Here is a 13,893-nt window from a genome sequence, read left to right on the forward strand (position 1 = left end):
CTGTTTTAATTAACCAATATATCTAGATTCTATAGTGTATCTATATGTTTGGTTTAATGTTGTAAGCCTATATTATTATTATTATAATAATAATAATAATAAGTTGACTTGAAGAAAAAAAAAAGAAATTAAAGCTGCAAGCAGCGATGAACGGGCCCTCGCACCCGGGCTCACCGGCAGCGAGTGGCTTTAGTTAATAGGTGAACGGTGAGAAATATGCGTTTAAACTCATAAATATAAGTAGAATATATCAATGTTTATTTCATATATGTGCCAATCTTCCTGTTGCCAGCAGGTGGCACTATCATTATAATGGAATATTGGCCTTCAGATGCACTGTAAAAAAAATTGCCGTTAAATAACAGTAATTTTCTGGCAGCAGGGGCGCCAGTAAAGTACTGTTAATTTACAGCTCTTAACCATTAATTTACCACTCTTATTTTTTAACAGTATTTTACCGTAAATTCTACCATGGAAATTAACTCCACTCCCACTGCTTCAAACAGTTCGAGTTTTTAAAACTAGCATTCCTACAATGTTACCACTATGAACTTATTTCATTTGAGTCCACTGAGAAGGAATATTTCTTAATATAACGATGCAAACACTTAATGTGCAGTAATAAAGTAACTAAATACATGACTTTTACTCAAATCACTGCAGCTCATTGTCAGCTATAGCACACATGTATGTGCTGAAGAACTTAACGCAGAGATCATCACTGTATCAGCGACTCCACATTTACTGCCTTTACATAAAGCAGCAGAAAATCAGAAATTGTGGCTCATCATTGACTGAAGCAAAGGCTCTACTCTCCAGCACAATGGTGAACAACAAAACTACATTAAACTAAACGATTTCTCTTGTGCAAACACACATTAATACAGTCAAGTTCAGTATTTACTCTCATTATCAGTGTATGACTTTGCCTAGTTTTTTTTCTATGGATGTTCACAAATATTTTAGTTAAATTAACTTTTTTTTCATTTGGTAAATCTGACGTTTACATTTTACAGTATATTACTGTTTTTCCTTGACTTAACGGCAACAAACTGTAGAAAAACACTTTTTTTGCTGGCAACCATTAATTTACGGCAAGAAACAGTTGAAAAACAGTTTTTTACTGGCAGCAGGGGCGCCAGTAAATAACTGTTTTTCTACAGTTTGTTTCCTGTAAATTAATTACAGTTTATTACTGTTAAATTATGTTTCATGCTGTTTTTTCTTCATCTTAAATCTTTAACCCTTTAAACCCCACAAGAAAATCCTCAGTTTTAAATGAACACTTATAATGTGTGCACACTACAGAGTGTTAGAGTAACACTGAATCAGTGAAGTTAATGAGATAATTCGGTGATTAATTGATGATTGAGCATTAGTATAAACACCTGCAGAATCACTGAAGGAAAGGGAAACACAAGATCTACAAATGACTTCAGCCACAGGCTTAGATGAAATCAACTGAATAAAAGAATACATCAAATCTCTCAAGATCTGATTAAACAACTACTAAAACAGCTTCACCAGATTCACATTACTAACCAGACTGACTTTATTTCTGTCAGATGTCTACAGAAGAACTTATGGAGAGTTAAATAGGTTTAGGTGTTTTTTTTCACTACCATGATGGAGATCAGTGTTTACTTTAGTTGGGCTCTTGAACATGACTTTTCAACAACTAAGGTTTTTTTTAACATGCTATAACAATGTGTCTTTGGAACTTGTTATAGCAAAACAAAAGTACACAGAAGAAAAAAAAATCTGATATTGTTGTTTATATATTGACAAGAACAAACACTATTATTTCTGATCTAATCCCGTGTCTCTTCTCTTATTGAATATTGATACTACAGAATAAGAAGGAACACTTCTGAGCCATAAGTTATAAAAGACTGTTGAGAAAATTTCAATCATAAAAAAAAAAACCTTTGCTGAAATTTAGACAGAAACATCAAGAATCAGCGTATGAATCACAACAATGGTGACAATCCACAAAATAAATGAACAGATCAGTTCTGAACATCACAACACATGCTACTAAAACTTAAAACAAATGCAAAATTATAAGCACATAAGAATTCAAGAAAATAAGTGAACAATTCAGGGGCATAATTTATTCATGCCCCAATGCATGCTGGGAGTCATGGATGAGTTTTATCCTGTGCTGGTACCCAGCATGCATTGCATCATAAACCTTTTGATTGTCACCATTGTTGAGATTAATATGCTGATTGTTGATGTCTCTCTTTCAGTGTTGTGAGGACTGCTGCCCAAAATATTTAAAGCTCAAAATTTCATTAAATCCATATCCAGATAATCACATTACCGTTCAATCTTATAAAATTGAAGAAACAAACAAAAGAAAAGTGTTATTCACTCATATATTTCAACACCAAATTATGAATTGACTATAATAGCAACAAGTCAGTCTAGTAGATCATGCTTGACAGAAACCGTCATAGTCACTTGACCATGAAGATTAATATTGCTGTAACAGATGTATCATAAAAATACAAATATAACAATGAAACAAAAGTTGAAGTACAAAAGTCAAGGGTCAGGAGCCCAACTAAAGCAAACACTGATCTCCACAATGGTGACGTCAGACGAAACAGTAACATTATCATCTAAATCTCTGTAATTCTCAATAAGATCTTTTGATCTTTGATCTCTGATCTGATAGAAATAAAGTCAGTCTGGTTAGTAATGAGTGAAGTTGGTAAAGCTGTTTGTTGATTGTTTAAATCTTCAGTTGATTTCATCTAAAGCTGTGGCTGAAGTCAGTTGTATTTCTTGTGTTTGTCTTGTTTCTTTTTTCTTCAGTGATTCTACTCGTTAACAGCAGCTGTTGATCATTGTCTGAATTCACTAATTAGTTTTCATTCTCTCTGTTAGGTGGATTATATTAGTAAACTCATGTGGAATAGTGAATGAGGGTGTAGGGTGTGATTTGAAACACAGCCGCTGAGTGTCGACTTTGAACGTTGTTAATTTACGATATATAGCAGCAGGCTACCTTCTCGAAAACGATGAATATTACCCAGAATGCACTGTTTTACTGAAAAACAGTATGTTACTGTCGAAATTTGGCCGTTTTTTTACAGCGATTTTTAACAGTGTGTGTTCAGGGCAGGATTTTTAACGAACATGTGAGGTTTGGGCAGGATTGGACATTTTATGCCTGAGTTACAACAACATCCTAATTCATGGCGAAACATCGAAATTTGTCAGGCCGCCATGGACACGCCCTTTAACGAAACCTCAAGATCTTCGCAATTTAAGATCGAAAATGGCTTTAGATTACACTGACCAAGTTTGCTGTTGATCTGAATAAATATCTAGGAGGAGTTCGTTAAAGTACAACCCCTGAAAATGGCCAAAACAACACTAATTTTGCAGAGAAAATTCGAAATAACTGACTTCCTATTGGGATTCGGATTTCGTACCAAGATACTTTTTCGTAGATATTGGTGTGTTACATGTGTGTACCGATTTTTGTACATGTACGTGAAACATAGCTCGAGGTGCACTCCGTTTAAAGTGTATACGCACTCCGTTGAAAGTGTATAGGTGGCGCTATCGAGCCATTTTGCCACACTCGATGGAATATTGGCCTTCAGATCTGTTTAGGCCAGGACCCTTATCACACAAGTGAAGTTTGGGCAAGATCGGACATTTTATGCCTGAGTTATAACATCTTTTATTCCCATGGCGAGACATCGAACTTCATCACGGCGCCATGGACACACCTTTTAACAAAAACTCAAGATCTTCACAACTAAACATCACACAGGTCTTTAGATTAGACTGACCACAAAAAAGACATTGATGTCATAAAATTTCTAGGAGTAGTTTGTCGCAGTGTAAAATATGTAACTTCCTGTTGCCAATAGGTGGCGCTATGACTGTAACTGAATATTGGCATGTAGATCTGTTCAGGTCAAGAGTCTTATCCAACATGTGAAGTTTGGGGCAGATTGGACATTGTATGTCTGAGTTACAGCAACTTCCTTTTTCATGGCGAAACATCGAAATTTGTCAGGCCGCCATGAACCCACCCTTTAACGAAACCTCAAGTCCTTCGCAATTTATTATCGCAAAGGGCTTTAGATTATACTGACCAAGTTTGGTGTTGATCTGAATAAATCTCTAGGAGGAGTTCGTTAAAGTACAACCCCTGAAAATGGCAAAAACAACACCAATTTTGAAGGGAAAATTCAAAATAACCGACTTCCTGTTGGGATCCGGATTTCGTACCAAGAGACTTTTTTGTAGGTATTGGAGTGTCACATGTGTGTACCAATTTTTGTACATGTACGTGAAACATAGCTCGAGGTGCACTCCGTTGAAAGTGTATAGGTGGCGCTATAGAGCCATTCTGCCACACCCAGTGGAATATTGGCCTGCAGATCTGTTCAGGCCAGGACTCTTATCACACATGTGAAGTTTGGGGAAGATCGGACATTTTATGCCTGAGTTATAACATCTTTTATTCCCATGGCGAGACATCGAACTTCGTCGCGGCGCCATGAACAAGCCTTATAACGAAAACTCAAGATCTTCACAACTGAACATCGCACAGGCTTTTAGATTAGACTGACCACAAAAAAGACATTGATGTCATAAAATTTCTAGGAGTAGTTCGTCGCAGCGTAAAATATGTCACTTCCTGTTGCCAATAGGTGGCGCTATGACTATAACTGAACATGGGCATGTCAATCTGTTCAGGTTCGGAGTCTCATCAAAGATGTGAAGTTTGGGGCAGATTGGACATTGTATGTGTGAGTTATAGCAACTTCATTTTTCATGGCGAATCTTCGAAATTCACATCGAAATTCCAGGCCGCCACGGACACGCCCTTCAACGAAAACTCAAGATCTTCGCAATTTAACATCGCAAAGGCCTTTAGATTAGGCATACCAAATTTGGTGTTGATTTGAAGAACTCTCTAGGAGGAGTTCGTTAAAATACAACACATGGAAATGACCAAAATTACACAAAATATGCTCATAATATTAAAAATAACCGACTTCCTGTTGGGTTTAGAATTTCGCTCCAAGAGTCTTTTTTGTAGGTATTGGTGTGTTACATATGTGTGCCAATTTTCGTGCATGTACGTGAAACATAGCTGGAAGGCTGTTGATTTTCTTGGTATAGGTGGCGCTGTTGAGCCATTTTGCCACACCCTCTTCTGAATCCTATATCAGACGAAAATTTTCACCAGGTTTGATGCGTGTGCAAAGTTTCATGACTTTTTGAGCATGTTAAAGCCCTCAAAAATGCGATTCATTCGGGAGAAGAAGAAGAAGAATAAATATAGCTGCAAGCAGGGATGGCGGGCTCAAGCCGTCAGTGCAGCGCCACCCCGGTGGCATCGGGAAAACTGTGCCCAGCGGGCATAAGCATTTACAGTAACCCTCTGGCAATCAAGTTTTAAGGGATATGGCAGTTAAAGGGTTAATCCGACCCATCTAAACTTTGAAATCAGATACACAGAACAATATATATAACTTTAGTAACACTTTATTTTAATATATATATAAAATTTATAAGGTGTGCATTGTAGCTGACACCTAAATTAACACATTAAAATTGTTTTATGACTGAAAGTCTTTCTCATCAAATGCTATTGAGCTTCAAATTTGCTTTTGAGTCCATGTGAAAAAGTAGCATAACTTACATATGACTTACAATTTGTTTTAATAAACATTAAACATTCAATTTAATTGTGCATTATAGCTGTCATGTAGATGAACAATTACAGTTGTTTTTATGACTGTAAGTCATTCTCTTCAAATGCTACTGATGTTAGAAAAGTGTATAACAATATCACATGTAACTTTAGAGACGGTCCCTAAATTTGAGACTCTCGAATGTCCAATGTCAAGCCAAATTTATTATTTTTTACTTTCTTTTTTCTTTTCTCTGTGCCTGATTGCTTATGTCCTTTACCCGGGCTGATGTCCATCCAAAATTCAAAAATTCAGCCGCAAACATGAGGTGCGAGTGATCGCGAGCGCGGATGGGAGAATGGTGGATGTTTTTTTTTTTTTAGCAACTGGGATGGTGTCCCCTCTGGAAGTTGGTGCCCTATGAAGACCGCATACTCTGCATATAGGGAGTCGGGGTACTATCTGGAAGAGATATTCCTCAAACCGTCGTACAAGAGGAGGGGATGCTAGTCCTTCAAGAATCACTCAAAATATTCTGTTCATAAAGCCAATATATAAATAAATTCTTAATATATAGTATTCCACAATACATCATGCTATTCTAATTAAGTCCTTTTTTGGGATCTTTTACATCTCTCAGAACCTGACACATTGTAATTCTGAGAGTCCAGGAAAGTTGCGGTTCTGAAAAATGGTGGCACTCTAGACTAAATGCTCCATTATAGTGTCACACCTAATTCTTCACTTTAATTATTTTGCAGTTTAGGTGTTTCTGTTCTTCTGACCCAGTAAGCATTTTGCTGTCCAGTGGTCATGTCTTTACTTTGTAATTACTGTAGTGATCTAATTTTGAATATTTCTCATGAAGATCTAATAATTTTGTTTTTTTTTTTCAGTCTGAGTGAAATGTCTTTTTTTGGCTCATTTTATCAGTAAAGGAAAAGTGCCTTTATAGTTTTTTTTTTTTTTTCTCTTCCAGTCTTCACGGTCAACTACATGTATATCACACTCTTTGCCTTCTCTAGTGCAGCTCAACCAATTCACATCCCATTCGTCAATATTTGTGATCTCACAAATCCCGGAAAATGCTTGTTGTAGTCCAAACATTTTTTTGTTGTAGTTTTTAAAAAGTGATTTTTGTATAATTGCGCATGTTTAAATTTCATATATATATGTGTGTGTGTGTGTATATATATATATATATATATAATTAACCACAGCACCACCAAGTGGACAAAACCTTTACCATCCCCAATGTGTCTCCTACTATATATATATATATATATATATATATATATATATATATATATATATATATATATATATATATATATATATATATATATATATATATATATATATATAATTCAAGTGTACAGTTTACTTTTATTGCATATTGAAATAAATATTTCTGAGTTCTGTATCAATCTGTGTTGTTGTTTGTTTATTTTTATTTTTTTATTTTTCATAGGAAGATAACTGACCCTTTACTCTCCTTTTTAATAAATGTGCTTATAAACCAAGAACAAGCTATTTATAGCTGTATTTATAAACTGCTTAGTATTGACTATTAATGTTAAGACAAGGCTTTATAAAGCATAAACTGACTATTTACTAATGAGTGCAGTTATTATAAAGTGTTACCAATGCATTTACTAATGTTAACAAATTAGACATTATTTTACAGTGTTATCAAATCCTTAAATGATTTATAAGTTTTTTTTTACAATGATTTTATTAACCTATAAGCATTTGTGAAAGTTCTGCTTGCATTACAGCTTAGTCTTGATCTGTGAGCTGAACAGATTTACTGTAACATCCATGAGATTATGTAAATTCAAATAAATATCATGTCACAGGATGTCATAGGTCAGTATCAAATGAGTTTGAAATTATTATTTGCAGCACAAATAAGGTTTTTTAGGATTTTTAAAAATCCCTAAAACTGTCAGAAAAGGATAAGGCCTAAGATATTTCTATGTAAGTGGCTAAATGTATTTATGTTTTTATAATTATAATACATAAACTATGAAATTATACCAAATGTATAAAAAGTAAATAAATAAATATGCACAGACATTTAAAAAAAGCAGCCAAGACGAATGAGTTTCCTTTTATATATGTATAGATTAAAATTGAAGACAGAAGCAGGTAAATGCGGTCACTTAATATTCAAACCCAGTAGATCCACTTCAGATTTATTTCTCAAAAGTTTATATTCACGTGGCTGTTTTCGTTTATATTAGCCAAGCTATTATGTATTTTGAAATAATCTTGTCCGTGATGTGTTCGTTCTTACGACGAAAGGCAGAATCCTGCAGCTCGAGAGATACATGTTATTCTGCCAGTCGCGCTTTCAAACAGTCTTGCACACTTAAACGGGTCACAAACACCTGTATTTAGCTCGTGTTGTGTTATAATGGGTGTATTGTGTGCATGTATGGCAATAATTTTTTTTTAAAAGCTCTTAAACAAGAATAAATTCGTTTGTTTTGAACTTGTGACACTGTACGCGCTGATCGGAGGCAGAGATTTCAGATAGGCAGCCCCAAATATTTCATTTTCACACAAACAGTTCAAAAACATCTTAATTTAGCTCTTGGTGTGCTCTAATTGGTGAATTGTGTGATATCGCTGCAATACTTTATTTTTAATAGCTATAAAATAAGAATAAACTCGTTTTTTCTGAGCTCATCATTCCACACGCTCCTGCTCAGAGCGTGATTCCTCTCTCGTGTTTCTCACGTATCACTGACCACACATCAATTATTAATGAGCCCTGACCTGATAATAATCATATATGTTGGTTTAGCTTGTCAGTGTGAATTAAATCCAAGTATTTATTTGTATTGTAACCGATTTAAAAGTGAAACCAAAATACAGTCTCCTCCCTTTTTTAGTCCGGGAATTGCACCTAGGGGCGCATTTTCTCTCAGACAATGGAAGTCTAAGCACACACACTCAAACAGAGGGACAGAGTTAAATGAGATGTCTGACAGTTTTTTAATTTTCTGTTATCCATACAGTGTTGTAAAGTCATGAAACTATGCATATTTACTCAGAATAACTTTTTTCTGTATGAAAAAAGGTTTTGAAGTGTTTGGAATTTAAAAATGCAGGAAAATTAATAATTCCATTTTTACTGTCATTTAAAAAAATCACCACGACAAAACCATCCAAGCTATCCAAAACCCATTCACAATTTAAGTTCCTCAATGTTTTTTCAACATGTAGACAAAGTTTGGTGTGTATAGTGTTACTCTCCTCTGAGCAGTATGCATTAATTCACAGCTAAATGTAAAAAACAATCCACATTCAAATCAAAATAGCCGACTTCCTGTTGGTCGTAGCTGATGACTGTGAAATAGAAAGTTGTCCGTCTTAATAAGAACAATTTTTGTACTGAGTTTGGTGTCTGTAGCTAAAACTAACCCCCCCACTTTTGACAAAAGGTGGCGCTATAGAGTGCCTCTTCCACGCCCTCTTATGAACTTTTGCCAGTGTCTAGCTGTCACTAATACTGATATGTGTTCTGAGTTTGATGAAATTCTAAGCATGTTATATGCCCCAAAATCACCTGAGAAGTATTCCAGTTTGACATATTGCCACGGCAACAATATTTTTAGATATCAATATCCCCCCAGCAGATTTATATCGGCTGTGTTTTAACATTATTCTGATGAAGTTTGAAGCAAATCGAGTAAAAATAAGATGCTGAATTCAAAGCATTTTGAAAATGACACACTTCCTGCTGCCAGTTGGTGGTGCTATAACTTTGACTCCTAATAGTCACATTTATGCGATCGACATCATACAATGAATAATCTGATGAAGTTTGATTAAAATCAGGAAATGTATGTGGATGGTATTAGACACTTCCTGTTTCTCAATTCTCGCCATAAATTCAACGCCTCGCTACGAGCAAACCGTTCGAGATATCAAAAATCCCCTGGCATCCCCAATGTCTTGAGATCATGTTGACCGAGTTTGGTGGCAATCGAGTAAAAAACCTATGACAAGTATATCAAATTCCAGAGCATGCGCTTTTTACATAACTCTAAATAGCTGACTTCCTGTTGGGCGGAGCCTATGACATGCAATACACAAGTTGTTCGGCACGATGAGATCTATATGTGTACTGAGTTTCATATTAATACGTGCAAGTATGTGTGAGCTATACATCAACATTTATGACTGTGTTCCAGGGGGCGCCGTAGAGCCCCTGTGCCACGCCCGGGTCCCAACCTCTGCAGGCTCCTAAAGGCCACAGATTCCAAAGTGTGTGCAAATTTTCAAGAGTTTTTGAGTATGTTAGGGACCCCAAAAGCCCCCAAAACTTTGACGACAAATATGAATACTAAACCCTAAATAGCCAACTTCCTGTTGGGCGGAGCCTATGACATGCAATATGAAAGTTGTTTGTATTAATGAGTTCTATATGTGTACCGAGTTTCGTGTGTCTACGTACAAGTATGTATGATATATGGCCCTCCATATTCCAGGTGGCGCTGTAGAGCCCCTGTGCCACGCCCGTGTATCAGTCTCTGCCCGGCCCTAAGGGCCGCAGGTTCCAATGTGTGTGCCAATTTTCAAGACTTTTTAAGCATGTTAAGGGCCCCAAAAGCCCCCGTAATGTTAGAAAAAAAAAATATATAATAATAATAATAATAATAATAATAAATAATCCTAAGGAAAACAATAGGGCTCTCGTCCTCCAGGCTTGAGCCCTAATAATAATAAACAATGCAGATACAAGAGGGTCCTTGCACCTCGGTGCTCGGGCCCTAATAAAAAACATGGTAGGATATTGTCATGAAGTTCTTGTTTGACCAAATTAATATAAGCTTTTCTGTGTCTTAAGACAAGTTAAGTTAAAACCAGTTCAATATTTTTTTTTTTTTTTTTTTGTTTGTATTTCCACGGGCAGAGGAGAATAGCCAAACCAAAAAGAAACAAAGAAAGCAATGTAACATTCATAAAACTGTACACAAAGGAATGCGCATGTGCATGTGAGTGGGGCTGTAGTGCCATCTAGTAGTCACAGTCTTTCTTTAGCTCAGCTGTACGTGGATCGCAAGCTGTGTGTGTGGATTGGGCAAGGCTTAAAGGGCGGAACGAAAGTTTCAAAATTCAAATGAATCAAATAGAATCAACTCAGAAGAGATGTGGATGAATGCACACGCATGCACACGCATCCCCTGATCCAAAAAAGCACATTTGAATCCCTAAATGCACAAATTATGATTTAATACAAACTAATACATTTGTATATGTCTCTATTTGAACAAAACATTAATGTAATTCTTAATTCTGCAGACACTGGTTGAAAAGCATTTGTTTCAATGTAGTAACGAACATTTGCAATTTTTTTAATCGTGTACACGTTAATGAATTGCTCTGGGCCTTGTTCATTAGTAGTTGTGTTTGTGTGGAACGTGTAGTGCTGTTAACTGCGAAAATGAAGTCTCAAAATCCAAATGAACTGAACAAGATCGACCTGACCTAGACGTCAATTAATGCACGCGTCACCCGATCCACATATGCATGGATTCCTTTTTGCATGAGCAATTTATGATATATTAATGCAGAATAGAACATTTTTATAAAGACATCTGTATGTGGTTCATAAGATACATGTATAAAATGTATGCAGTACATGGATAATTTTGCGTGCATCTACAGTATTAATCATTTTGAGTCTAATTTCATGCAGCCTGTGCAATTGACATTTGCACAAAAACATATTACGATATTGATTTTATTTGAATATATTTTACAGCCATACATATTATCCAGAAAAGATTTGAGGCTGTAATTATTCCCAAAGGTGCTTCAGCTAGGTGCATAAAGGCCCCAATCTATATTATGTATGTTCAGCTCAATGATATCTATATGTGTACTGGGTTTAGTGCATATACTTTCACTGCTTTTGGTCCTAATTAGAAAGAAGTGTTAATGAAGTGCATAAAATCCTGACATGGAGTTAAATGGCTGTGGTTTGTGATTGACAGGTTTGCAGACCATGGCTGCATGCTGGAGGTGAGGGATGTCAAGTTTTTTCCTGATGGGCGCTCTGTAGTGGACACCATAGGCATTGCGCGCTTCAAAGTGCTCAGTCATGGCCAGAGAGATGGATACCACACAGCCAATATTGAATATTTGGAGGATGAGAAGGTAAATGTATATTTTTGCATTCAATTGTAGTATGAATGCAAGAGTCCATATCCGTCTTCCACATTGACCATATATGATGTTGCATGTGTGTTCAGGTTGAAGGAGAGGAGTTGACAGAGCTCCTGAAGCTGCATGACTCTGTGTATGATCAGGCCTTGGGTTGGTTCACCACCCTTAAAGATGATATGAAGAACCAAATCATCAGCCACTTTGGGCAGCTTCCTGTCAAAGACTCTGATCCACAGGTGAATGTTTAGGCCAAATCATTCTCACATTTGTTCTAAATCATTGTTCATAGAGACTGGTTGGAGGCAAGATTACTATCATATCACACCAGTATTTAAAATTTTTGTAGTTTGGCTTTATAGGCAGGTTCATGTTGCAATTTTAAAATAGCAATCTAATACATTCAGTCCTAATGTTTGATTGTTCTTTTTTCTTAGGGTAATCCCAATGGCCCTGCATGGTGTTGGTGGCTGTTGGCTGTGTTGCCACTGGAAAACAAAGCCCAGCTGACCATCCTTGCCATGAACTCTCTTAAGGATCGGCTGGTCGCCATCCGCAGGGTCCTAATTTTTGTAACTCGCAAGCGGCCTCGATGATAGATGTGTTCTTGGTCTAAATATGTTTATCAAAATTAACCTATTTGCTGGGAATGCTGATTCAGGCTGGGGTCACTGAGGTTTCTTCAACTGGCTATCTTGGTCCGTCATTGCAGCACGCAGCCTTCACCAATTAGTCACCTGGGACATTGTTCAATAAAAATATTTGTATTCTTAATAGGTTAATTTAGGCTCATCAGTTAGTATTGGTGGTTTAAGTTGTAGTCATTGCTATGAGAGAGATCATTATTGCTGCCCTACATTTGGAAGTTCTCATTTAGTTCAGTTGCAGTCAAATCGTTTACCAGTTTAACTATAGCAAACATGAAGACAGTGGGAACTTTGTTTTTTCTTAAGCACCTTCGGTCCTTTGAAAATACCACCTCTGTTTTATGGTGAGATGGTGTGTACGACTGACCAAATGTTTCCCATGGGCTTGCAATTATCAATATGGGCCTTATTGAAAAAAATCCATGTGCTTCATATTGTAAAAGATGATTAAAGGAAAACATATTATTTAATATGACGTTCTGTAACCCTGCTTTCTCTGTATCTTTTGTTTCTTATATACATTTAGATGCCTAGGTCATTCAGAAACTTTGAATTCAGTCAGAAATGGCAACGCCCTGCTGATGTCCATTCAGTTTTCCACTTTTTAATTTAAAAGGCTGCACTATCCAACCTTGAATACAGCCTTAATGATATTCAGTAACAACCACAGGTGTGTTTTTATATTTAAAGTGTCTATTTGTGATTTTTGTCTTGAATTTAATCTTAATTGGAAAAAATAAAAAAACAAAATAACATATCAGAATGAGTAAATTGTAAACTGGAGCCAAATTGTGTAAAGTCCTTCTGTAAAACATGTTTGAACAAGCACTGTTTTAATGTGTATACGGCGTGCAATGTGTGGATGGGTGGCTTATGGCTATATAACAGTCTTTATAGACAATAGGAGGCCTTTGAACGTTCAAACAGCTTTTTTTTTCCTTTTCTTTTTTTTCTTTATTCCTCATTCTTCTTGTCTCTGTGATATGCATGTCTTGTGTATGTCCGTTATCAACTTTTATTGTTCAAATTACTACTTAAATGCTGTATTTTTATTTTTATTGTGTAAATTTGTAAATCAATGTGAAATAAAACATTTATATTTTAAAATAAAAGATTTTGTTCTTTGCCTTTGTTTATATTACATAAAATGTTAAGAATTTAAATCATATTCGTTTTGTTTAATCACAATGTTTTACATGTATTTACATTCATGTGACCTCAATATCTTTCCTGATAGTCTGTGGAACTGATCAAGAAGAATGAAATGGGTGTGACCTATAAGGACTCTATACCCCGACTGCCATATACTGCTGTGTTCCACTTCAATTGTAAACATACACTCATGAACTTCCCTAAGAACTTCTACTCTGGTGAATCCTGAACATTATGACTGA

General features: G+C 35.9%; 1 protein-coding gene across 3 annotated transcripts in view; it reads left to right on the forward strand.

The window, feature by feature from the left end:
* The window catches only part of LOC128016387 (LON peptidase N-terminal domain and RING finger protein 2), a 97,344-nt gene extending 83,733 nt beyond the window's left edge, over positions 1-13,611 (forward strand). For all 3 annotated transcript variants that reach the window (XM_052600890.1, XM_052600968.1, XM_052601052.1), the window contains 3 exons: positions 11,684-11,846; positions 11,942-12,091; positions 12,290-13,611. In XM_052600890.1, coding sequence (XP_052456850.1) covers positions 11,684-11,846; positions 11,942-12,091; positions 12,290-12,448 — 472 coding nt within the window. In that variant the 3' untranslated portion in view covers positions 12,449-13,611. The remainder of the gene's footprint in view (positions 1-11,683; positions 11,847-11,941; positions 12,092-12,289) is intronic.
* The last annotated feature ends 282 nt before the right edge of the window (positions 13,612-13,893 follow it).

The sequence above is a fragment of the Carassius gibelio genome, chromosome A1 (genome assembly GCF_023724105.1).
Source record: "Carassius gibelio isolate Cgi1373 ecotype wild population from Czech Republic chromosome A1, carGib1.2-hapl.c, whole genome shotgun sequence".
NCBI classification, from domain to species: domain Eukaryota; kingdom Metazoa; phylum Chordata; class Actinopteri; order Cypriniformes; family Cyprinidae; genus Carassius; species Carassius gibelio.